Genomic DNA, 27524 nt, shown 5'->3' with positions numbered 1-27524 from the left:
TTTCATATTTTATTATTATTATACTACTACTTATAGTATAAAAATAAATAAAAACTATTATACTATTACTTAACAATAAAAATAAATAAAAAAATTATATTTCATCTTATTTTATGTCTCAAGTCTAAAAATATATATATATATTTTTTTTAATTTTTAGGACCAGATTTTGTGTCTTGTGTCTCAAGTTTTTTTTACATTTTGTGTCTCAAGTCTGAATGGTCAGATCTGAGTAGTTTTGGTCTTTCAGGATATGACACGTATGTAACAATGTGTGCAGTGTTGTCTGAAGCTGTGTCTGAATACACTCATTTTCACTCGCACTTTCCTCATTTGAATAGTGAACGAGTCAGTGGTGTAATGATAGTGGTTGTTTTTAATGGAGTAGTGGCAACCCTGTCTGATATATGTGGGCGCATGTGCAGCAGGTGTAAAAAACACAATTAGCTTGGTGCGTGTAGTGGCAGCACGCGACCATGAATGTATGAATAAATCTGGATATATGCTCATCAATGGCTCAGGACTCGGTGATTGATCATCCGAACCAAAACATGGTGTCAGAAGTGATTTCGGAAGTGAAAGTTTGTGGAGTTTCTACGCACATGTGACGAGAAATGGAAGGATTGCAGCCACCACCGAAGCTTCATTTGTCCGGTAATGTTGCTGAAAATTGGAGACGATTTAAGCAACGATTTCTTCTGTATTTATCTGCAATTGATGGAGATCGTAAGTCAGAGAAGATGAAAGCGTCTTTATTTCTTCATGTGGTTGGCGATGAAGCTTTGGAGGTATATAATAATTTCACTTTTGACGAAGGAGAAAGTTTGAAGTTACAGCCGATAATGGACCAGTTTGAAGCGTTTTGCATACCCAAGAGAAATGTTACTTATGAACGCCATCGATTTTTCACGTGCATGCAGAAAACTGGGGAAACAATCGATCAGTATGTGACGGAGCTCAGACACAGAAGTAAAACTTGTGAGTTTGGAGAGTTAACCGATTCGTTGATCAAAGACAGGATTGTGTGTGGAATACCTGACAATGGATTGAGGGAACGGTTACTTCGAGAACAAGAGTTGGATTTGGAGAAAGCTCTTTCACTTTGTAGAGCGGCAGAGACTGTAAAGACACAAGCGAGAGAATTATTAAATGAGACGTGTGCTGTGGATGTTGTTAAGAAGTCTCAGACACCCTGTGTAAGCGCAAAGCAAGGAACGCAACCGGAACAGAGCAGGATGGTAATTGATAAGCCTCAAAGAACGTGCGATCGTTGTGGGATGCAACATCTACCGAGAAAATGTCCAGCGTATGGGAAAAATTGCAACAATTGTGGTAAAGTTAATCATTATGCACGCTGTTGTAAGAGTAAACGAACATCAAGCCAAGTGAATACTGTGACTGAGTGTGAAGTAGAAGAATTCTATGTGGATGCAGTAGCAGAAGGTGGAGAAGAACATAAAGAGTGGATCGTACAACTGCAAATAAACAACAGTACAGTTGCGTTTAAGCTTGACACTGGAGCCCAAGTTAATCTCCTTTCTGAAACTGAATTTAACAAGCTAAAACCTAGACCAAAGTTGCATGTTGCTAAGTTGAAGGTAACTGGATACTCTGGAGCGGACATACCAGTGAAAGGAAAATGTGTTGCCAAAGTGCGATATAAGGATAAAGAACATAGTTTGGCATTCGTAGTGGTGCCAAAGGATTTTCAAGCTATCTTGGGTTTGTCTGCTTGTGAGAGGCTGCATCTGGTGAAAAGAGTGCTGATGGTAGCAGAATCAAAAGTGTCTGAACCCGAGTACGGCTCGATCTTAACGGAGTATGGGGATGTATTTAAAGGCTTAGGCTGTTTGTCAGGGGAGCACACCATTCAGATTGATGAAACTGTACCTCCAGTGATACATCCATGTCGAAAGGTACCATTTGCACTTCAGAGACAGTTAAAAGAAGAGCTGGATAAAATGGAGAGTTTAGGAGTGATACAGAAAATTGATCATCCCACAGATTGGGTTAGTTCGTTGGTGATTGTGGACAAAAAGAATGGAAAACTTCGGGTTTGTCTTGATCCTAGAGATTTGAACAGAGCGATTAAGAGAGAACATTTCAAGCTTCCTACACGTGAAGAGATTATGGCCCAGTTTGCAAATGCCAAATATTTCAGCAAGCTAGATGCATCCTCAGGATTTTGGCAGTTAAAACTGGATGCTGCCAGCTCAAAACTGTGTACATTTAATACGCCATATGGAAGATATTGTTTCTTAAGGCTTCCTTTCGGAATTGCCTCGGCTCCTGAGGTGTATCATAAAACAGTGCACATGATCTATGAACATATGGAAGGAGTTGATACATCGATGGATGATATAATTGTGTGGGGAGCTTCGAAAGAAGAACATGATGCAAGGTTAAGAAAGGTGTTGGAGGCAACCAGGCGTGCAAATTTGAAGTTGAACAGAGAAAAGTGCCAATTGGGAGTAACTGAATTAACGTTTTTGGGTGACATCATTAGTAGTGCTGGAGTGCGACCTGATCCTCTGAAGATCTCTGCTATTGAACATATGCCAAGGCCGCAAAGTGTAAAAGATGTCCAAAGATTCATGGGTATGTTGAACTATATGAGTAAATTCATACCTAATTTGTCGGAGAAGATAGCTCCATTAAGATGGCTAACTGAGAAAAAGAATGGATGGGAATGGAACCATGAACAGGAAGCTGCATGGCAATATTTGAAATTGATTTTAACTAGAGAGCCAATTTTGAAATTTTATGACCCCAATCGTTCTATTAAAATTTCAGCTGATGCTTCACAGTCAGGATTGGGAGCAGTACTTCTCCAGGAGCATGACGGAACCTGGCAACCAGTTGCATATGCCTCACGCTCAATGACTGATGCGGAGTGTAGGTACGCTCAAATTGAAAAAGAGTTGCTTAGTATTACTTTTGCTTGTGAGAGATTTCATCAGTTTGTGGCAGGACAGCCTGTTGATGTTGAAACTGATCATAAACCGCTGATTGCACTGTTCAAAAAATCTCTAAATGATTGTCCATTGAGAATACAAAGAATGATGATCAGATTGCAACGGTATGCATTAACTGTGTTTTATACACCAGGCAAATTAATGTTTGTGGCAGACACCTTGTCCAGAGCCGTAGATCCAACCACACCGTCGAGTGGAAAGCTGACTGAGGACATTCAAGTATATGTAAATATGATCATTGAAGCTTTACCTGTTGCTGATTCCAAAATGAAGCTGATCTGTCAAGAGACAGAACAAGATCAGACACTCACTCAGGTGAGATTCTATGTCATGAATGGCTGGCCAGATGTGAAGCAAAATTGTGTTGCAGAAGTTCATGAATTTTGGAACTGCAGGTCTGAATTGTCTGTCTGTAATGGAATTCTGTATAAAGGAAATAAAATAGTGATTCCAAGAAATCTGAGACGTGAGATGTTGAACAAAATCCATGAAGGCCATCTGGGAATTGAGAAATGTAAAAAAAGAGCTCGTGAAGTTATGTATTGGCCTGGAATTAATCAGGACATCACAATAGAAGTGTCCAAGTGTCAGACATGTGCTAAATATCAATCCAATAATCCAAGAGAGCCCTTAATGTCGCATCCGGTACCTGAAAGACCATACCAAAAAATAGGTGCTGACCTGTTTACATGTCAGGGGAAAAATTACCTCTTGGTTACAGACTATTATTCATGTTATCCAGAAGTATGTGCGTTAAGCACCACCACGGCAGAAAATGTTATATCATGTATGAAATCAATCTTTGCTAGACATGGAGTACCGATGGAAGTTTTTACAGATAACGGTCCTCAATTTGTTAATGCTAGTTTCCACAGCTTTTCGAAAGACTGGGACTTCAGACATACAACATCAAGTCCATATTTTCCCCAGTCGAATGGACTTGTGGAAAAGTCAGTTGGAGTGGTGAAAAGGTTGATGCAGAAGGCGAGCGATGATGGAAGTAGTTTTTACATGGGATTGCTTGCTTATCGTAGTACTCCTCTTGAGTGTGGAAACTCTCCGGCATATCTCTTAATGGGACGACGTCTTCGTTCTAATTTACCAATCTCTGAGGATCTTCTGGTGACAGCAGGCAGTGAGAAAGTTAAAGAATTCAAAGAACAACAAAAGGCTAAGCAAAAGGTCTATTATGATAGAGGAACTCATCATTTGCCTGAGCTTTGTGCCGGTGAGGAGGTCAGATTTAAAGACAAGACTAATACCTGGAGTCAGAAAGGTGTTGTACTTGAACAAATTCAACCAAGGTCCTATAATATTGAAACTTCGAGTGGTGTTGTGTTAAGGAGGAATCGTCAACATCTTTTGAAAGATTTAACTGCTGTAGTTGAACAATCTGAAAAGACTGAGATACCGCTGAGAAGATCTGTTCGTGAACGGAAATGCCCTGAAAGACTTATTGAAACATGTTGAAATCCAGTCCTGACAGACTGGTTGTAAAAGACTGAGATCATTAGATGGGTGTAATTGTATGTCAAAATGTTTTTATTTTTTCAAGTTTAACTGTTTATACTTAATCTAAATTAAAAAAAAAAAAAAAAAAAAAAAAAGGGGAAGATGTAATGATAGTGGTTGTTTTTAATGGAGTAGTGGCAACCCTGTCTGATATATGTGGGCGCATGTGCAGCAGGTGTAAAAAACACAATTAGCTTGGTGCGTGTAGTGGCAGCACGCGACCATGAATGTATGAATAAATCTGGATATATGCTCATCAATGGCTCAGGACTCGGTGATTGATCATCCGAACCAAAACAAGTGGTTTTGCACAATACATTCATGAATGTGTAAAATGCCTGTTGCATATGTTCGTCATACTCTTGTGAGTTCAGCGCTGAGGCGAGGTGTCATGTTAGACGAGAGCAGAGTCCAAGTCTGCGATTTCCCATTTTCACCTTCCACACTGACATCTCCACTCAGAATGTCTCTTGACATCATGCTGATATTTACATCATTACCATAGCAACCAGTGCAAAATACGCCAGATATTGACGGGATGTGTCTTATGGACCCACAGTTTTGTCTCTTCAGTCTCCACAAAGGTTTTGTATATCATGGCACAGGTCAGACCTGCAGGGTAGAAACGAGAGCCGACTGGCTCAGTGAAAGAGGGCGAACGTGAGCACCAATAACTCAGTAGCTGTCTCGCGTGTCTTTGTTTCTCCGCACAGTTAAAGCTCCTTTGTAGCCCCTCACGGTGTGGGCCCTCTGTGTTCTGGGACCCTTTGTAGAGGTGTCGGATGAATCACTAGAGGGCTCTTTTGAAATCTATACAGGACGTAGGCAATCCAGCTAAGGGAAACCTGGTGAAAGTGTGAACTTCTGAGCATTCTTTCACTTTCTTCTCACAACTGACACATTGCAGCTGTTCAGATTGGGAATGTTGCTCTCTCTGCAGGAGTCAGGTGTTAACATTTAAACAGCACTGGGCATAGCGCACTGACAACCACATGCTGTACTGTCCTTGATACTCGGCAGCTATAAAGATAGTCTTTGTTTGACCTCAAGGATGAACATGCTAATTTAGTTGGATCATGTACTAGTGTTTTCTTGTGTGCGTCACATGTTACATTACTGATCATTTTTCAGTTCAGTTAGATCTTTACATAATGTCTGAGTACTACTATGACGCATCAAGTCCCTTGGTTTGTAATTATGTTTTAGAGTGGCCTGCAATTACTGCAGTTATTGTTAAAATTTGTCCCAAAGGCCCTGTTTCCACCAGGTGTAAATGGAGTCTAAAACGTTTTGAGCTTGTCCATCTTTGACCACTTCCAGAGGTAGTCAGAAACGCATTCGCCCGGATTGCTTTCATAGTGTAGACGCTAGGGATGTCAACGATTAATCGACGATCGATTAATTGTCGGTAATACATTTATTCGATAAAACGTATCGATCATCGATTAATCAGGATCATGCGCATGCGTTCTGCTCTACCGCGAAACATGTAAGCGAGCACGCCGGTGTGGTGAAGTGTTGAGTCCTACACTCCGGAGTTGTTTGGGACTATTTTACACCTTCATCATGACTGTCTATAAGACCCAATTTACACCTGGTATTAAAATGCGATCTGTATCCAGATAAGTTATCCGGATAATAAGTACCGATTCCATTTACACCTGGCCACATAAATGTGTTTTTGCAAAACGGATATAAATCCGATCTTAAACTCCCGCAGCCTTTTGTTTTGTGCGAATGCAAGCTGTAATAGTTTATTTTGTGTACGCCTATCTATATCTGATTTATCTCACATTGGAAGCATTTGGTTGAGAATGGGCTAGATGCACGGCGGTATTTCCGGTGAAGGTTTAAGTATGCTCGATAACTTCCGCCGATCGTAGAGTCCAATGCAATACCGAGAATTTATATTGAATTTTATACTCCATGGTTATACTAAAGAAACGTCAGTCACAAAAACAGATAAAACAGACACCCCTCGTTGTGCTTATGCTTCTTTTTAAATATATATTAAATAAACATAACTATTTTAATTAAAATTACATCTAAACATATGAAAGTTTCGTTTCAAAGTAAATTTTTAAAGCCATAATCCCGTTTTCCTCGGTTTACCTCAGCTTTAATCTCCGCAACCGGAAACTGACGAGCATCCTTGCGTCAAATGCGGAACTTGTGCGTGCATATAGCCCATTAACGTGATCTTTAGCGCGCTCAGCTCAAATGACAACGCACATCTAATAATGACTATTGTGACTGTCATACTACACAAGATTATAAAGAGAACAATATTGTTATAAAACATTGTGAATTTTTTGGGTTTAGATGCCATGTCGCGTTGTTCCAGGAAGTGCGCGTCCACCACAACATGAAACGTACCCTTAAACGTCGGTTGCATGACGATCCCGGGCCGCCATACAACTGACACTTTACCTTTAACGTCGGTTAGGTGACGGGGTAGGGGTAGGTTTAGGTCTGGGGTAGGGTTAGGATCCGATAACGTCATCTAACCGACGTTTAAGGGTACTCTAAAAAGGCGGATGTTGACGTATGGTCAAAAGACGTCTCAAGACGTCAGTTATATGACGTCTTGGGATGAGACTGCGCTGGTTAAATAAACGCTAATAAAGTGCTCAACGGTTATTCATTCAACGCGCACCGCTCGAACAGAACGCACGACTAATAACGATGGTTGATTTGTGACCGTCATACATGAGAACACTATTTTTCTAAACGGTTGTGAATTTATTGGGTTTAGTTGCCGTTTTCAGTGCGTTGTTCCGGCATGTCCACAACAGTCACGCATCTGAGGTGCCGTTGGTGACGCATTGTAGTTGTTGTTATATTTCTATATTAAATAATTAATTAAATTTATCAATCGCATCAAAACATTTTATAATCCTACTAACCCTTTATTTAGATAAAAAACCATTCTTATTAATTTGGTGAGGAACTTTTTGAACCCTGTAATGCTGTTTGCCATTAATGCTAACGTTTAATTCATTGTTAATTTAAACGGCAATCGATCATGGGAATTTGTAAAAATTGACATCCCTAGTAGATGCTCATGTGTTGGAATGCGTTTGAACGGCCACAAAGACTCCAATGACTTAATGCGTAAAGTAAACAGAAGCGTGTTGCCATGGTGTCCAAAAACATGGTATTCCAAACGCATCCAAAGTCATGGTATTGCCATGTTCCATGGTATTATCTTGAGGCCACCCTTAAAAATATTCTTGTTTGCCGTAACCCGACCGACCCTGTCAATTTAGGGCCGACCCAATTTTTTATTTTTTTTTCCTTTTAGTCCGACCGACTTGCCGGTTGTAACTTGCGTTCAGACCGACCGATTTTTTTTTTTTTACTCTTCAAACGACTAATTCAAATTCAATAAAATAATATTAATTATATTTTAGTTAGTATTTTGAAAGTTGCTTGTGCCTACATAGCCTACAAACGTAGGCTACGTTCTTTCTTAAATAAAAACCCTTGGCGTCATATTCATCAGATTATGTTTACCATTGGTTTAACGTTAAGCGTGTCACTATATGGCTTGTACGTTCGCTCGTTTCAGTGTTCCCGCTTGGTACCCGGTATTAAAAGGGCAACGGGGCTGAATATCAACCATTTCTATATATAATAAAAATATTAAACAATTTGTCTGTGATGCAATTTTGCTATTCGCAGTCCAGAAGAGAGAGCGATCTCTCACCCGGAGCCACAGCGAGCACAGCACGACAGCCCTGCTTAATGAGTGACAATGAGGACAAAACGTGGTTACACTTTAGATCTGGGATATTATTCTAATTGTATTTTAGATTTCCGCTTTCAAAGATTATAAAAAGAAGATATTTGAGATGAAACCATTACAGTCAGACGCATTCTGTCTAGCTAGCGCAACTTCCTTCCCTTCACAGCGTTGCGCTGTCATTTCTTCCTAAACCCCAAACGTACCGTCAGAATCAGCACGATCGGTGATTGTTGTAAAATGCAGTCTGTACTGTTGCTAAACTGCGGACACGTTCAATCATTAAAAGAGCTATTAAAAGCACAAAAGTCTGCGCAAGAGACGTTGTTCACGACGCCCGACAGAAAAGTAGGCTATCGACTCATTTTGGGCTTCATGTGCGCATCTAAACCATCAAATATACATAAAATATAAAATGACCTGCTCTGAGATTCATTTAAACACAGTTTATGTCTTAATTGGACGTAAGTTGGGAGAAAATGATGGTGCATCAGTCATCTATTACAGTAGAGTTCTGCATTCGGTCTTAAAGGGGCAGTAGTCTAATAAACGTGACGATTGAGCCAATGCGAATCAAACAACAAAAGGCAGATAAAAATCACTCACAGCTCTTGAATGAATAACTTAAACTTTAATAAGCATTAATCTAACTATGATAAACTATGCAGTGTCATTTTACATTTGATTACTAGCTAAATTTAATTTCTTTTCAGAGAGAGCGACAGACTTAACTGAAAAGTAGCTAATTTTAGACCTTCCTGAAATTAAAGCACTGTGTATATAGGCTAATTTATATCTTTGTTTAATTGTATTCTTTGTTTGACCATGTGTTTGTACTTGTTTTTGCTTATCTCATGTATATATGCATAACAAATAGATATTTTATACATTTTGTGACTAGCCTAAAATGTAACTGGTCGTATTTTGCATTAACACCTAGCGGTGGATGCACAGTTTGAAGACCCAGTCAGTGACGTCACAATATGCTTTTTTTTTTTTTTTAAATTCACGATCACCATCTCCAAAATTGTACCTTTTTTTTTACACTGAATCTTGGAAAAAAAAAATATAGACCTACCTACCGACCCTTTTTTTAAAAAAAATTGCTGTTACTGCAAACCAAAATATTTTTAAGGATGGCCTGAATTGATGTACTATTTCATAAAGAAATATAATGTGTAAAGTGTTCCTCGACTTCACGTTTACCCACAGTGAAGGTTGGATATTTCGCGGAAACTGTTGATTGATTAATTCAGCTGGTTTTCCAGAAGGAATTGGAATAGAAGAGCAGGCGATGCTGTGTGTGTCCCTGCCCCCCATCAGAGAGACGGAGGCCTCTCAGGCCTGCCTGTTTAACTGACTGGTCTATTAAGCCCTCTGAAGAAATCAAATCCCTTCTGCCAAGTCTGTTTTCTCCCTGGTTTCTTTCATCAGCATTATTGTGTAGGTTTAAGAAAACATGTCTATCAAAAATGTATTTTTTTTTCACATCAGTTAGGCTTTTGTTTTGTTGAACTTTTTGATAGACAAGAAATGTGAATGTTTTTAGCCTTACATGGCTGTTGCTTGTGTTGTGTTTTACTGGCTTTGTGGTTGTATCCACATATCCAGCATTTCATGCGTTACTGTTATGTCAAATAATTGTAAAATAGGTTTAAAAAAAAGATATATATCTTATAAGAGATACTTCGTAAAGCACTTACACCCTATTTTGGCATAGAAGGAATATTATCATTCGTTCTTTTCATTCTCATCTGTGATTTTTTTTTTTTTTTTTTTTTTTTTTGCCACTGTGAAACACAAAATAATATGTACTCATGCCAAGCAAACCAGGACTAAATGTATAATTTTCTCTATATAATCGCTGCAAGCAATTCAAATGTTTAATCGAAATAATTACACGACGTGCTGATAGATTAATCTGATTATTTTCAAATTAATCACACATCAAATTTTAGATGAGAAATCACCCCCAAACTATAAAGTCATTATTGTGTTAAATGACACAAGCATTAAAAAGACATTACAAAAAGGAGCTTTAGAGAGAAAATTTAGTTTGAGTTAGTTTGATTCAACATCAAATTTACATAAATTACACAAACTTTTATAGGTTATAATTGGCATGATTTTGTTCTTCAAAATATCGTTGTTCTGCAAAAGAAAGAAAGTAATGCAGGTTTGAAACATTGAGGGTGAAAATAAACTTATAAATATATTTCGGGCAAACCATCCCAAAATATAATTTTTTTTTTTTTTTTTATGAAGTTATACTCTAAATAAGATACTAAAACTTGCAGTAGGTGGCAGTAAATGTCTAAATGCATAAGTTATCGAGTCATTCGTTCATTCGATTTGTTCAAACGGTAGATTAATTCAGGAATGAACTAAATAGGTGTGTTCGACTTGAAGTGGCGCTGTGCAGACCGATCGGTGAATGACATCAAAGTATCATGAGAGCAATTGCAGAACAGTCTGCTTTCGTGATGATTCTCGCTGTACTTTAGACCACGAAATACTAAAGAACTTAAGCAGTGTTCCTTCTAATGAGAGGAAACAGAGTATTCTGTTCTTTTTATGGGCTATCATGTCCTGTCTTTGGTCCGTGTTACGTTCATATTTCAGTCGAACTGCACCAGAGTTGGTTTTGAAACAAAAGGGTGGGTCTCAGTCCGCTTGTTTGGCTCACACCAGAGGTCAGATGGCAACATTTACACTTATTAAAATGTAACGCACTAACAGACCAATCACGCCAGCATTCGTTTTAATCTAACCAAACCTGCCATGTGTGAACACACCCTATTCATCTTTAGTATATGCACGCTACCAGTGGGAAATAAAGAGTAGTTTCTTATTGTGCTCTTGCCTAGACTCATTAAATGTAGCCTCTGTTTCTCTTAACTTATGTTTACAGTGTCTCAAATCATACAAGAGCAATGGATTAAAAATTAAACTCAGTTTCAAACAGGAGTAGAGCTAGTCTGTCCATTTGAACAACAGCTGAGAGCTTTACATAAAACCTGGTTATGAGATTTATTGACTTCTGTCAAATGAAATCATGCCATCTGTAATGGGGAAACTTCTTAGAAGGAATGAAACCTTTCCAAGCGAACCACCCTGGAGAGATGCAACTTCTGATGGAACAGCTGCCATAGCAACAGAGCCTGGGTAGTGTCTGTGGAGATTATTATGGGATGAGTCATGGCAGAGTGACATGGCAGCTTGTTTGAATGGGTTGAATGAATGCTTGTTTCACAGGCTGCGTGTGTTCTTGTTTTCTCTCCAAGAATCATCCCCATCCATTATGGAAGGGGGGATTAATAATGTAACTGGGTTTATCCACAAGGACCAAAGTTGATCCGCACTGTCCCGAGTGTCAGGAGTACTAAATAATTTACAAATTGCTTTAGCGGATGTCACTTTCTCTTTATCGACTCGGCTAACCTTTCTTGGAGAGGGTATATGGTTTTATTGTACCTTTTATAAGACTTCAGATAATGATTTATCTTTAAATGCTTGTGTTATTTAGTACATTTTGCAGGCCAGATACTTAAGGAAAAATTGAGCTAGAATTAACTTATAAAGAAAGTGCAAATGATTTGTTAATGTGCTTGAGAGAGAGAGAGATATTTTCTTTTCATTGTCACTCACACCGATACTCTGTAAAATGGGCTGAAAGAAAATAGTCCACTCTCTTATGCCAATATGTAGTTTATATCATGGAAAACAACATGTCTCTTGCTTTTTTTAAATAAAGAGTTCAGTATACTCTAATCTCACAATACAAAGCTCCCCTCAGCAATACACCAAGACCATTTATAGAAACTAAACTGCAAAAATGAGCCATTTGTCAACATGTCAAGTTGTCATCAGTTGTCATACAGCCATACATGACCGTCTTTGTTTACATCAATGAATCAGCATCTAAAGCCCTCTTAAAACATGTTTTTTAACCAAATATATGGAAGTCTGTTGAGTTGCTGTAACAGATAAGGTGAACGTTAAAAGATCAAATATAATATTTATGACTATAAATGGTAATTTAAAGTAATTGCACAGCAGATATGTACTTAATTGGTAATGAAACCTTCACACCATTAATATAATTTAAAATAATATATTTAATATTAGAGACAGTTTATTTCCATATTTGTATATGGAGTATAATGTTTTACAATTAATGTGTGCAGTCTTATTCTTAAGCGATCTTGAGTGTCTATAGAATAAAATTAGTCACAAAGCTGCAATTAAAGGCATTTGGAACCAAACCTTAAACATGGCTTCACACTTTTATATGGGCTTTTAAATATTTTAAACTAGGTATGAACCGATGTGACCTTTTTGGCCGATACTGATAACCGATAATTCTTTATACTTGAAAGCCGATAACCGATATATTGGCCGATAAATCTAAATCCAAATTTTTATTTCATTTTTGAGAGTCTGATTACAAAAACAGAAGTATCACCATTAAAATCCATTTCCCAATCACATCATATAGTTTACATGGACTATATGACAGACTTGTGTTGCACTAAACTCTATTTTAATTTTTTTGTCCAATCATATTTCAAGCAATTCCAAACCACGTTGAACAGTGCATCTGAAGCGTCTCAGCTGAAGGAAATAATACATTAATTGTCAGCTTTCTTATCAGGCCGATAACGATAACACTAAAAACGAACATATATCGGCCGATACTGATATGGCGGCCGATATATTGTGCATCACTATTTTAAACACACAAATTTCAGCAGCTCAACTGGTAGAGCAATGAGCATGGAACTATCAATGCCATTATATATCTATATTTATGAAATGTATGATTTGCATGCATGCATCAAAATGTTGAGCTGGAACTCTGTAATTTAAAAACGGTTAAAATGCTGGTATTGGTACATTTTTAGAAGCATTACCAAAGTGCTGGTACTTTTGACCTCCCTTGTTGTACTAATCAGTTTTCTGAAAAAAAAAAGAGATGCGTTTGATAAATTAGTATGTGTACGTAGTATGACCCCATATCTCCCTCTACAGGCTTGGATGACAGCCAGGCATCAGTGAGCGGCCACATCCTCCATCAGCGCAGCCATGCCACCCCCAGCAGACATCGTGAAGGTGGCCATCGAGTGGCCGGGGGCCTTCCCCAAACTCATGGAGATTGATCAGGTCAGTTCCTATTGATGACTATATCTCCTTGTATATGCATCCTTATACATCATCTTACAGAAGTGCATGCTTGCTTTTTTTTACATTTTTTATTTTATTTAACCCGTTTTATTTTGTTCTAAACCTGTTTCTTTACATACAATGACATTACATGACCATTGCCGTTGATATGAGAAAACAAAACACCAATGCTCCGTAATTGTTTGCTACACAGAAGAATGAGTCATATGGGTTTATTCACATTGTGAATATTCCTTTAACATGTGAGTGAAAATGCCCTGCGGTGCATGTGTGAATGATGATCAATATGTGCTATAAAAACTATTGACTTTAATCTTGGATAAATCCTCCTAAAGTTCCTTATTAATCATTCATCTTTATTTTGCAATTCTTTATTCTTCTTTGTTGCTTTTTTTGTTTTCCTGACTTGACTCAACAAAATGTTTGCTCAAAAGTTGTAAAAAATTGATGATGAAGAATGTTTATTAGCCGTGAAGAAGTAAGGCAGAATATCAGTTCTAAGACTAGAGGAAAAAAAAAAAACTTTTTTTCTTGTTTTGTTTTGTCTGCTGCAGAAAAAACCTCTCTCAGCCATCATTAAAGAAGTGTGTGATGGGTAAGTAACAAACCTATATATATATATATGTGTGTATATATATATGTATATATGAAATGAAATGAAATGCCCTTTTATTGTCACTATACACATGTACAATGAGATTAAAAGCAACTTCTTTTCCAGTATCAACATGTAGAGACAACAACATAAAATTAAATAACCACCTAATTTCAAATAATCAAACAGTAGTGCAAAAGGAGAGGTAGATGTTATTAATATTATGAAAATATTAAATGTTAAATATTTCACACTATACACATATATATGAATAGGGGGATTTATTCAGAACAGTGCCATAACAGTTATAAAAACGAGGTTGTGAGGGATAGACTTATTGTGTTTTCAATGGCATCCGTTGTATAAAGCTCCTAGATTTCTTTGGCTTCTGAAAGATATTTATCATTCCCGTTAAAAATCAAAGATGTCTTTGCGCTGCTATGAATATGGTCTATAAAGGAGTGTTCCATATCATTTTGCCAAATTATTTCAGTAATTTCAAAGGTTCTTACAGACTACAACAGCAAAAGAACCAAAACCCACAACAACACTGACCAAGCAAATAAATATAGTAATCAATAGGATAAAAAAACCCATCTAATTATTTCCTTGTTTTTTTTTTTTTTGCAAAAAAATTATTTTTTATTATGAAAAGCACATACACTCTTACTCTCGCTCTCTGCACACGCATACAGTACAGACACACACTCGCATAGAAACGTGTTGTCAGCGTTGCTCAACTTAAAAGCTACATTACATTTCTCACTAAGGTAATAACAACGCTCTGCTTGAAGCAGATAAACGTACAGTTTCGCTATAAGTAGAGACAACTAATTTGACTTTTGAGAGACGCACAGCCACAGACAGGTAATTACTCTTATGCTTAATCTCTCTCTCTCTCTCTCTAATAACTGCAGTCTGCTATCAGTGGCTTAAGTCTCTGTTTCTAGCTCTAAAATTACGTTTTGGAATTGGCAACGGAGGCTTAAGATGAAAATTAGTCCTACACACAAGAGCGTTAAGTACACAAACCTGACAAACATCTTGAAATACATCATCTAAACAATATTTTGAGGTGTGGTAACCATAGTATAAACGGAATAATTGACTCCAGGTTGTCGAATTATTGAAAAATGACGCACTCCCGAGGTGTAACAGCATTACCTCCTGAGTGTGCATTATTTTTCTAATAATTCAATGGCCCAGAGTCAATTATTCCTTACATAATATATAGAATTTTCCGAGTTATTACCAAGAAATCATTTTTTTTTTCCCTGTCAAGAGTTTGAATTATGCTGATATTGTTTATTTTATAGTAATCTCAGATGTTTTTCTGAATTTAGATGGAACTTGCCAAACCCTGAAACCTTCTCCCTGCAGAATGCTGACTCGACCAACTTCTACATCACCGAAAAGGTTCATTTGCAAAATCTCGAAATGAAGCTGTATTGCTAAGCTCATTCGTTTTTTTTTTTTTTTAAAACTTCTCCTCTAATTTTTCTTTTTCTTTTTTTTAAACCCAGAATCGCAACAACATCAAAAACGGCTCCATTCTGCGGCTTACTACGTCTGCTGTAAGTAGCACATTTGAGTTTACTGATGCCAGAAATACATACTATATACTGTATAAAGGCTACATCAGCAGGAGGGAACCTGCCTTTATCCTCTGAAGCCCTGCCCCATGCAGCTGGGGCCTGTAATCCTTCAGATGTGAGGGGTGAAAGGTTATATAACCAACGCTTCCTAAAGTGTGAGGCAGCAGCTGAGAAACAGTCTTGCATGACCTGTCAATGCGTAAATGTGCCCAGCTGTCATTATTTTCACTTCTTTTCTCTCTGCCGGATACAGAAAATGCTGGGATTGGCTCTTTGTTCTAAAAAATATATTGTCGTTTTGGAAACGCTTTACATTAGATTAGATATTTCATTCAGAAATGGCTTTTCTTATGACCCATCTGAATTTGCAGCTTGGGGAGGATGATATTTAAAGCTGATGTCTGTGACATTTGAAACCGTCCCCTCCAGCATACTGACAGAAAGGGCTGTTTCTCTTCCTGTGATGTTTTGCACCAGCCACCATTGATATTTAACAGTCATCAGTCCTCTGTGTGGCTTCGATAGGTTTCATAGAAGAAAGCAATGGTGTATTATTATGGTTTCGTATTATGATGCTGTGTTCAGTTACATTGGTGTCACATTTGTCACATAGTCACAGTGTGTGTGTTAGGTTTTTTTTTTTTGAGATCAAAGCATGCGATTTTAATTTGAAGGAAAGATGGAAACAGTTGTCCCAAAAAGTTTTTCGACTGATTCTAAACTTTTAAAATATATGAATGGTATTACATTAGATGCAAAATATCAAAACAATTGATTTTATGTTTTTCACAGGACTGAGTATTTTTGTGGTTCATGATATCTTGATGTTCCACAAAATATGCATCAGTCTGTCAGATAATTTAAACCGTTTTTTTTTTTTTTTTAAATTTTGTTTAGTTTTGCTTAGAAACACTTCCATAGTAAAGGATGCTAATAAGGAATAGACATGAAAATACATGGGATATTGTTCATTAAATGGAGTGAACAGATCTGATAAAAAGAAAGAAGAAAATGGACAACCCAATTTATCAAAGAGATTGATAATATAGGCAACATTTGTCCTTTCTATTTGATTTACTAAAATATCAAACTAAAAATGAAATTTTAAAAAACTATATAGGCATATAAATAGAAACAAAATTACTGAAACTAACTAAAATTGAAAAGAGAACATGAAGTGTAAGAATAAAAACGAATTAAATTTATTAATAAAAAACTATGAAAGCATTACAATTATACTAAAATAACTCTCAAATGCAATGATATTCATTGATTTTTTTTTTTTAAAGTGTGTCTTAGATACTTGTCCAAATGCTTTTTAGGAAATTGTATACCAACTAAACTAGTTTTTAATTTATTCGAATATAACTTCCAGAATATTTTATAATTAGTAATTGTCGATATTGAACACACACTGACATGCTAAATACTGTTGAATGAGGCAATCGTTGTTGATTCAGTATAGTATAGTCTCGCCTTCTTCCTTGAGTTGTGTGACTAAAAGGCCTGACCTCCTACATGAGGATCCGTCAACCTCTCACTCACACGCCTCTTCTGTGGCCATGGTAACAGGCCCAGATGGCCCAGCAGCTGCACGAGCGCATCCAGTCGTCCAGCATGGACATGAAGCTGGATGCTCTGAAGGATCTGGCCAACTCTTCACGAGACATCACCTTTGCTCAGGAGTTCATCAACCTTGACGGCATCTCGCTGCTCACACAGATGGTGGAGAGTGGCACAGAGTAAGTAACTGTTTTTGTTCCTCTGGCTGCCTTTCTCTCTGTTTTCATTACAGTGCTCTTGATATTCCCTCATCGGTTTGTTGCCTTAGCAGGGCTTAAGCAAATTAAAACCCAAATAAAGACTTGGCCAGTGACTTGCACCGTACGCTTTGATGATGATGCCCACTCAAATGTCTCAGTGAGATTCTGAGATGTTGTTCAATAGGAGTCTTCAAATCCCAAAAAACAGAAATAAAAGTTTGGAGTTAGTACAATGTTTTTGTTAAAGCGAATAATAGTTTTATTCTGCAGGGATGCATTCAATTGATTAAAATTGACAAATCTTTTTTAGTCGTGTCACCTTTATTTTAATAGTTCTTTATACAATACAGATTGTTTTAAAGCAGGAAAATGATGCTGGTGTTTTTAGCTAGTTAGCATTATAAATGTTTTTGCTATTTCAAATAAATGTTGTTTTAATCTCTCCATAAAATTGATCCTCATACACAAAAATATTAAGCACTTAGCAGAAAACTGATTTAACATATGATAATGATCAAATTAGCAAACAGTTATTTTAAATTGTAATAATATTTCACAATATTGTTGTTAGTATTTTTATAAATAAATGTAGCCTTGGTGAGCATAAGAGACTTGTGAAAGCTAGTAGATCAATCTCAATGAGAACAAAAACACAATGATTTGGCATTGATAATACACAGTGCCTTAAAACAACACAGCGACTCACCTTCAAACATAACACAACGTGCCGTGAAACACATAAATGTGCCTTGTGACCCAACACAACAAAGTGTCTTCAATCACAACACAAATAACAATGTTCCCTCAAATACAAATGTGCTTTTAATCACATAAGAACACAACAGTGTTCCAGTCTTTAAAAAAAAACAGTCTTTAAACACAAAACAACTTGCTCTCTGACACAAAACAACACTGAGGGCACATTGTTGTGTTGTGTCTGAGAGTGTGAGGTGTTGTATTTGATCACACTTTGTTGTGTTTGAAGCCACAATGTTGTGTCTGAGAGTGTTATGGTGTTGTTTTCACACACTTTGTTGTGTTTGATGACTCTTTGAGGGCAAATGTTGTGTTTAAGGACACTTTGTAGTATTTTGTTTGAAGCTGAACAGTGAACACAAACAATGTGCCTTCCAATGCAACACAACCTAATCACATCAAAGATGCATCATCCAAATAAACGGTGCAATTTTTATATCAGACGGGTCTATTAATAATATATGAATTGTATGCATTTCACTCCCTCCCCCTGTCTCCTCTGTGATATAAAGCAGCCGTGTGGCCAGACCATCTCAGTTGAAGGTTAAAGCGGAGATAGACTATCTGCTGAGCTGGCACTTTTTAAACTCCTATACGGAAGGTCCCATGGGGAGGCCGAGCTCTGCCAGCAGACACAAACTGCCTTAGGAGAGAGAGAAACAAACTGGGACTAGAGAAACACACTTAGAGGCAGAGTCAAGGAATAATAATGTACTAAAGAAAAACAAAGGCGGCTAGGAAGATACACTTTCAAGACAGCTAGAGGGAAGAAATTTCTTTAAAAACAAACAAAAAGACCCGATTGTCTGTCAAACTGGATGTCTCCTCTGAGGCTGGTCAACTTCACTGGCTTGTGCTTTAGTTTTCCATTACATGCTAACCTAATTATGCCTGCCCTTGCTCTTTTGTCAAGGTCATTCTATTCCAATGGCTGTTTTCATGTAGTTGTGGAAGAAGATTTATCTGAATTGCCGGATGGATTAATTTTCTTGCATGAGCAAAAGTGATTTCCCTCTGGTGCTCGGCCGGTTAAGGGAAATTATGCTGCCGTTGGGATGTTGGTTTTATTTCACTGAATCAATAGCTGCGTTTTTACTTATCGGAGCTCTGCGCCGCCGGCTGAGGTGTTTCAACATTTCGGTACGCTGAAGAGCTGACCATGGAAATGATTTCCATGGGTATGTTTTATATAAAGCAGCTCTGTGTCAACAGCTCCTGACCTCAAAGAGCCTATGTGTGGGTTTCTATGCAGTCCTTTCATACCGTTAAGAATCCAAGTCGACACGCACATGCACACAAGTACACACTGTTTCACATTCTTGCCATGGATTCCTGTTAGCCGCTGACCAGGCGATGATTATTCAGAAGACTTAAGCATGACGGCACTCTTGAGGATACAGAATGAGTACTCTTACATCATGGGGCATGAATGCAGCCGGTTGAAGAGTTAGTGGTGTAGTGGCTCCCTCTACTGGTCATGTGCCACAGTAGCACTGTGATTGAGGTTGTTGATAACAGTTAAAGATTCAGAAAGTAACGTTAAAATGTTTTGCATTTAAAACGAGTAGTGCCACTGTTTTGATTCTCAGAGAAATATAAATTCAGAACTTGTTTTGGATGTTTTTATGCTTGTGCTATTAGTGAAGGTTGATGATCTCAAACTATTATATTTGGCAGACACAAATATAGGCAGTTGATTATTATTATACCAGTAATATGAATTAATTAATCATTATTAACCTAGCTAAGTGTACATATGTATATTAGCCTTCGAATTGGCCAATGAAACAAACTGCATTTAAAAAAAAGGTTTGAATAGTCAAAAATATTGATGTATTTTTGGTCACAATTGTAACTTGTAAGAAAGTACATAATCAAAATTGGCACAGTTGCTCAATACAATCGAACAGAAACTTTAAAACAGTACAGTTTGTAGCTTCACATTTAGTGAAGCCAAGAAATGTATTACTTGTTGTATTTATTGCATAAATATGTATTATTTTTAAGTGGTCATGGATTATCATATATATATATATATATATATATATATGAAGAGTTCAGATGCAAAAGCCTCTAAGTGCCATTTGAAATGTTCTTCTAAAATGATCATTTTTATCAAGCTTGTATATTTAAGTTCAGTAATTTCACTTAAATTGCAATGAGGATTACCTATTAATTGTCATTTAAGTGAAATTACTGAACTTGAATATATAAGCTTGATAAAAATGATCATTTTAGAAGAAAATTTCAAATGGCACTTAGAGGCTTTTGCATCTGAACTCTTCATATATATATGAACTTATTGTCAAGGCCGTCTGCGTTTATATTTATAGTTGACAACTCTGTGTGAAATACAACCTTTTTTTAACCAATTCCAGTCACAAATGGATTTTAAAAGTACAGTGCAAGTCATTAGGTAAGAAATGAATCTTTAACGATCAAACATGATGAGTAATAGGCTATCTGTTGATTATAGCCCTGCTGACAGCAGGGCCATGAGAGGAAACAAGAGCTACGTTTGAGTCATAAATAAATGCAATATAATGCATGATGATTTGTAATGGATACTTTTGGTAATCCTTCACAGTTGCTCATAACCACCACAGGGAGTTAAGCACACGCCGTGCATTAAATGCGTGTGTAGGCAGTGTGCAGTGTGCTTCTCCCACAGTTCTGCTTTGCATGCTTTTTGTCTCTCAGAAAGGTTTTTTAAATGTTCAGCTTTGTTTTTCTCTCAACTCATGCTGCACTGGATGTTTAAGATATACTCTACTCTGTTTGAAACCTTGTGTAACCATAACAATGGGTTTTCCACAGATTTTCCTAATGTAAATGTCATTATGGGTTCATAAAGGAATATTTGGACCCAGACTATGTAAGTGTTTCTGTCTCCCTGACGTCAAAGTTTTTAAATCTTTTCAGACGGTATCAGAAACTACAGAAGATAATGAAGCCCTGGTAAGCCCCTCCCCTCGAGCTGGATAACCCCCCTGTCACTTACCCTCTAATCTCCGGCCGAGTCTCTGCATGATCGGGCTCTGGCCTCAGTGCTCAAAACCAATCAAAGCGATGATGGGAACACTTGGCAACTGCTGCAATCACTACCATTTTGATTATTTCCATGTAATAAATCAGCTCTTTCTTTCTTTTGCATGTGGTATTGGGCAACATTGGTGCTTTAGGGGAAGCTTTGTTTGCACTAATCACTTTTGGGAAACGTTTTTTTTTTTTTTTTTTGTCCCCCACTCATCGACAAGAATCTACGCTCACATTTTCATATAATTGTAATATCAAATATCCCTCTTAAACTTGATCAAAACACTGCTTTTTTTCCCCCCTCCAAATCCTTTTGCCTAGGATACCTCTAAAATGATTGGTTGTCAAACAAGCAGAAACTATTTTCCTCCACATGAAAATATCCCCTTGTGATATTTTATCATTCCTCAGTGCCACCGTGGATTTTTTTTCTCTCTTTTTTTTTTTTTTTTTTTTTTTTTTTGCCCAATTCCAGCTGCAAATACTTCCTGCTCCCAGTGGTACATTTATGAATTGCTGTTGTCTTTTTATTATGAGGTCTAACTTATGCTGTATTAACTCCCTGCTATATAAATACTCAACACCAAGCTGAAGGCAGGTTGCTTAAAGAGTTAGTTCACCCAAAAATGATCCCATAATTTAATCTCCCTCAAGCATCCTATGTGTATATTACTTTCTTCCAACACAATTAGAGTTATATTAAAAAATATCCAAGCTTTATAATGGGATTGAATAGTAAACTGAGTTTTTGAAACCCCAAAAAGCACATCCATCCATCATAAAAAATAATCCATATGGCTCCAGTGGGTTAATAAAGGCCTTCTGAAGTGAAGCGATGCATTTTTTTTTTGTCTTCCGGCTGAAGAGTGACCACTGATCTGACTGATATTCACCACCATTATATAACTCTGAAAAAGAAAGAAAGTCATATACACCTAGGATGGCTTGAGGGTGAGTAAATTATGAAATCATTTTCATTTTTGGGTGAACTAACCCTTTAAGTAATTCCTGTTTCATTTCTGCCTTTTATGTTCTGTTAGTTTAAAAATGTTATGTGTATTTATGTTTTTGTAACTGAAGTTTTTTTGTTTTGTTTGTCGGTTGTTGTTTTTTTTTTTTTTTCCTTTTTGTAACTTTTAGTTTCTCCTGTATTTTCGTTATGAGGAATAATCAAAAGGCATGAACAGAGGTATTTGTGACGATAGGGGGCAGTGTTATTCATTTAAAACCAAAAATCTGTGAAAAAAGCTATGGCACATAGGGTGCTTCTCAAACAAAAGGCTGTGTCCTTCCTTGTCCAGTCTATCTGAGGGTTGTAGGCGAAAGTCCTCAGCATTAAAAGTTAGAGTAAGATGGTCTAGTTAGTGCACATTGCATAAATGTTTTCACCCCTGGGGGTCTCAATAGGAAAATACAATTAAAATAAATATTTGAAAACATTTTATATTAAAAACTTCTGCCTTTCAATTAATGGAGTACAGGCAATGACAACCATCTGTGGTCTCCCAGTGGTTTACATTACGCACAGTTTAGCATTTATCTTTAATTTATAATTTATGTGATGTCATTATCTCCAAAATAATTGTTTTGCCTTAATGCGTAGTGAAATTGGACAAGCTCAGTGCCAATTCATTTTCTTTCAATTCTTCATTGTGAATTGGAATGTGTGCAGAGGTTTGTGGGTGATTGAAGGATACACTTGATGGATCCTTCAAAACAGGCTGAATGAAGGACATAAAACAAAGGCTGCCTTTAAAAGATCCTTTTAAATCGAGAATTCCTTTGACGGAGCTTGATGACGTGTCAGTCGACATATACAGCCTTTCTAGGACGCAGCCTTCCAATTGAAAAGCACCCGTAATGAGGATTAGAATTAGTTTTTAGCCAGACGATAATTGATTTTTCGATAATTGATTGATTTTTTTCTTTCTCAAAACTACAAAGTAATTAAGTCCCTGTCTTATTACTTAAAGGAATATTTGAGGTCTAATACAAATATCTATATTATAAACAGCATCAGAGACATGGTAGTATGACTGTGTGTTTGTCCAGGAAAGGTCCTGTTTTTTTTCTTTCTTCAAATTAATTTTACAAAATATTTGTCTGTTAATCAACAGTATGCTACAGATGCTGTTTATGGAAGTTGTTCCAATCCTGTATGACTTTTTATGGACACAAAAACAAATGTGTTTCACCACTGATGCTAATTGTTTACTAAAACTATTAAAAAGCATTTTTGTTAACTGATATAAAGCTGAAGTAAAATGTACTGTTAGGATAATTCTAGGATGAAAAATTTTAAGAATTGTTGCTTTGGAAACTAAGTGAAATAAAGTTGCAGTACTAAAATGACTAAAACTGCAATACATTTAAATAAATTAAAGAAAAAGAAAAAGAAAGTTAATTCAAAATATTAATAACTACTAGACTAGTAAAAAAAAAAACCTAAAATAACCCTCTGTTCCACAAAAGTAAAAGTCATTCAGGTTTGGAACAAATAATATTGAACTTTCCCATTAAGTTAAGTATTTAACCTACAATATTCCTTCGAAGACTATCATATTCTGTTGTGTGTCCATTCATCATAACTATAATGTCCCAAACAAACTGCTGCATGATACCACTGAACATTTCTGCCAGTGTAATTCCACTGCTGCTGCTCCGGCTGCCAAACGCTCTGGCATTGGCTGCTCTTCTGTAGGACAGGGACATCAGCATGGGCTGACTCCATGTCCTCCTTTTCTCCAGCTTCTTCTCACTCACTCTCGCTCTGTAAGGCTGAAGCTTAGCTGTTCTTTCAGGGCAGGTGAGCGGTAGAGACGTGGCTAGTGGCTGTTGTCTTGTCTTTTATAGCTTTGGTGACCTGCTCTCCTTTACACTGACGGCCTTCGTGGAGCTAATGGACCATGGCATTGTCTCCTGGGACACCTTTTCTGTGGCCTTCATCAAGAAGGTGCGTGGTCTGTGTGGGTCCTAACGCTCCAATATAGTCATGTGGATACTATGCTGTCAAAACATCTCTAAAGTAACACTTTACTTGAAGGGGTGTACATAAGACTGACATGACACCTTCATAACCATGACATGACATATGTCTTGAATATGAAGTAGGGTTTATGTTTATGTTTAAGTGTCTTTCGCTCTGTTATGACATTCATTTTGAATGCAAATATGGCATTGTTTAAGATGTCTTTGTTATGACATCTTGACAAACCATAACATCATAACCTGTCAGGGTATTTGTCATGACAACTTGACATAAAATGTGTTTGGCTTTGACATTGGCTGTCATGAGGCTATTATAACTGGCATGAATAACTACAGTGGTACCGATTGAATTTGTCAATTAAAACTAAGTTATAATGACTTCATGACAGCCAATGTCAAAAACCAACCACCATTACAGTTTAATGTAATGTTAACCAATAAAGCTAGGTGGTTTCTTAAGTTTGATCATTAATCTGCTATGTCATGTTTATGACAGGTTGTGTTGTCTTAGTAATGTCAAGTTGTCATGACAAAGACACTGACAGATTATGATGTGAATGACATTTTTTGAGATCATGACATAAACAAATATTAATCACTCAGAATGACATTTTTAATGCAAATGACATTTAATGACAGTTGTCGCAAACATGCATAAAACTTCCTTCATATTCATAACATATGTCATGATTGTGAAGATGTCATGTCAGTCTTTACGGATAAGACGTTAAACGAGGTCCTGGCTATCTGTGATCTTTAAAAATCCCAGGATGTCCTTTGAATATACAGTAGGGGTTTAACCCTGGAATACTAGTAGCCATATTTGCCCATTGGCCTTTGTCCATTTTCATGCCCTACTACACATCTCCATATATACTGATTGGCTTCATCACTGTCTCTTCTTCACCAATGAGCTGGTGTGTGTGGTGGGCATTCTGGCACAAAATGGCTGCCGTCGCATCATCTAGGGTGGATCCTGCACATTGGTGGTGTTTGAGGAGATTTTCCCCATTCCATGAATCCAACAGTGTAATCCATGTCATTTTTTTTCCATGTGCCAAGAAAAGCGATGTATAAATGTAACAAACTAGTATTATTATTATTTAAAAGTCACATGTATTTTATGTCGTAGGATAAAAAGTAAAAATATCTTGAGCTTGTGATCTTATTTCAGGCATTTAACCAAAAGCAAAAAAGAAAAATTGACTTTGGGACAAAGTGCAATTAACAAAATAGATACACATAGATTTACATTATAAAATAAATACAATTCACTAAGTTGTTATTGAGTTGGGTCTTTTGCTGAATATAATGTGTTTGATTATTAAAAATGTCATAAGACACTAAATCGTACTGTGTTCATGCTCTATTTTGATGGAGCTCTAGCTTTGAAACATTTCAAATCCACATTTCTGTGCATAACTTTCAGTTATTTTTAACTTGTCGCTTCATCCTTAGATTGCCAGTTATGTGTGTAAATCTGCCATGGACACTGCTGTACTCCAGAGGTCTCTAGCCATTCTGGAATCAATGGTCCTCAACAGTCAAGATCTCTACCAGAAGGTGGCTCAAGAAATCACCATTGGGCAGCTCATCCCTCATCTGCAAGGGTATGGAGCAGGGATAATTTATCTCTTTCACATTGAAGTTCTCACATTGTATTCAGTTTGTCCCATTTGTCATTTATACTTCTCCATATAATGAAAGCATGACTGTCAGGCTCCAAAAATTACAAAAATGCACCATTATTAGTGCATGCAGACAAGTTTGAATATGCACATCTGGACTGGGCGTCAAGCTTTTGGGGCTTTATTACAACCCTTCGTTACTGTATGCTTTTTTTATGTAAATGATGATTATTTTTGGTGAACTATACCTAGGGATCCACGATATATCGGCCAGCATATCGGTATCGGCCGATACATATGTCGGCCTGGTAAGAAAATGTGGCCGATATATTAAAGCCGATAAAAAATGTATTATCCCCTTCAGCTTAGACACTTGTTAAGCACTGTTTATGTTTTTGATTTTCTTGAAATTTTCTTGAAATCTCTTTAAAAAAATGAAAATATGGTTCGGTACATCATGTGCAGCACAAATCTGTCATCGTCTATACAACACTATAATGAGAACATCATTATAATCGTGCGCTTGGGACATGGATTTAATTGTGAGACTTTTGTTTTTGTAATCAGGCTCTCAAAATTAGATAAAAATTTGGATTTAAATTTATCGGCCGATATATCGGTTATCGGCTTTCAAATATAAAGAATTCTCGCTATCGGACAAAATTTTCATATCGGTGCATCCCTAACTATACCGTTCAATTCTTGCTCTCTTCGTTTTGTTTTTCTCTCTCTCTGGCAACAGGACAGATCAGGACATTCAGACTTACACTATCGCAGTGATTAATGCATTGTTTCTCAAAGCCCCTGAGGAGAAGAGACAGGTACAGCACACACAAACTCATTTTCTGCTTTTTCCATTTGTTTGGTGTTGCCTAGACTAAATAATGGTAGTTTCTTTGTCAGGCAAGACGTGAGAAAATGTCACCCGAATGTCTTTCATGTTTGTCTAAATTATTGTTCTAACAAGCCACAACAGTCAATAGAGTCATGCAACACTGTTTCATGACAACTCTCGATATTGCATGCTATTGAATATGGCACATATTAATGTATTTGGTCTTGGCAGACTAGATCTGCTATACTACTGCTGATGATAATTATTAGTGCTGCAGCACAGCAAATATGGGCTTGCTACAGCTAATAGATACAGAAACGCGTTTCTGTGAGCATGTTAGATATCTAGGCAGGTGAAGGTGGAGCAAACAATGAACCAGACTATTTAAATGTTAAGCAAGCAATATCATTGGCTGCAAGATCAGCAGAGGCCTACCAGCTTGGGCTATGCGCTAATGATGCGATTGCTTGCAGATTGCATGTAAAGAACCTTTTAGTCTAGTAGTTTTGTCATTCTGTATTATTTTGGATTGCTCCGCACACTGAAATCTCATTCGTCCAAATGCTTACTCCACATCACTGCATGTTAAACATCAAATATGTTGTGATTGGTTAACATTGTCAACATAAAATTGCTTGACACTGGAAAATCGGTTTGGACAAAGTGTAAGAGGTGCTGTTTGTGTAGTCATACAAGTATGTCATGGCATAATTTTGTTATTTTGTACCTGTATATGTGTGTTTGTGTTTGTTTTTCACTTCAGATCATTTCCTTTTCCTTTCCTTCACCCTTATTAAATGCCTGTTATTCTTAATAGCCAACTGAGTATGCTGAGTATTTTCATGTGTAAAATCCAGCTTTTTAAATAGGAATCCACACAATCATGAATTTTGTGTGAGAGGGAAAGATTTC

The 27524-nt window shown here is 37.0% G+C and overlaps 1 protein-coding gene and 1 long non-coding RNA gene across 7 annotated transcripts in view; both read left to right on the top strand.

Moving 5' to 3' along the window:
• Window positions 1-27524, top strand: part of elmo1 (engulfment and cell motility 1 (ced-12 homolog, C. elegans)) — a 96490-nt gene that overhangs the window by 26973 nt on the left and 41993 nt on the right. For 3 of the 5 annotated variants that reach the window (XM_089123271.1, XM_039680543.2, XM_039680542.2), the window contains exons 2-10: window positions 13264-13395; window positions 13971-14011; window positions 15355-15427; window positions 15535-15585; window positions 17179-17348; window positions 21048-21083; window positions 24015-24114; window positions 25608-25759; window positions 26520-26598. In XM_089123271.1, the coding sequence (XP_088979397.1) occupies window positions 13318-13395; window positions 13971-14011; window positions 15355-15427; window positions 15535-15585; window positions 17179-17348; window positions 21048-21083; window positions 24015-24114; window positions 25608-25759; window positions 26520-26598 (780 nt within the window). In that variant the 5' untranslated portion in view covers window positions 13264-13317. The remainder of the gene's footprint in view (window positions 1-13263; window positions 13396-13970; window positions 14012-15354; window positions 15428-15534; window positions 15586-17178; window positions 17349-21047; window positions 21084-24014; window positions 24115-25607; window positions 25760-26519; window positions 26599-27524) is intronic. The other 2 variants (XM_089123272.1, XM_039680545.2) reach the window with 1 other exon arrangement.
• LOC148970994 (uncharacterized) lies at window positions 2095-4582 on the top strand. 2 transcript variants are annotated; one of them, XR_016147455.1, is made up of 3 exons: window positions 2095-2598; window positions 2794-2899; window positions 3109-4582. It is a non-coding gene; the product is annotated as an uncharacterized LOC148970994 (long non-coding RNA). The 2 variants fall into 2 exon arrangements; XR_016147454.1 differs by having other exon boundaries at window positions 2095-2899.

Source organism: Pimephales promelas, chromosome 18 (assembly GCF_988280905.1).
Source record: "Pimephales promelas chromosome 18, fPimPro1.hap1.1, whole genome shotgun sequence".
In the NCBI taxonomy this organism is placed as follows: Eukaryota; Metazoa; Chordata; class Actinopteri; order Cypriniformes; family Leuciscidae; genus Pimephales; species Pimephales promelas.
This window is presented reverse-complemented; position numbering and strand designations above follow the sequence as displayed.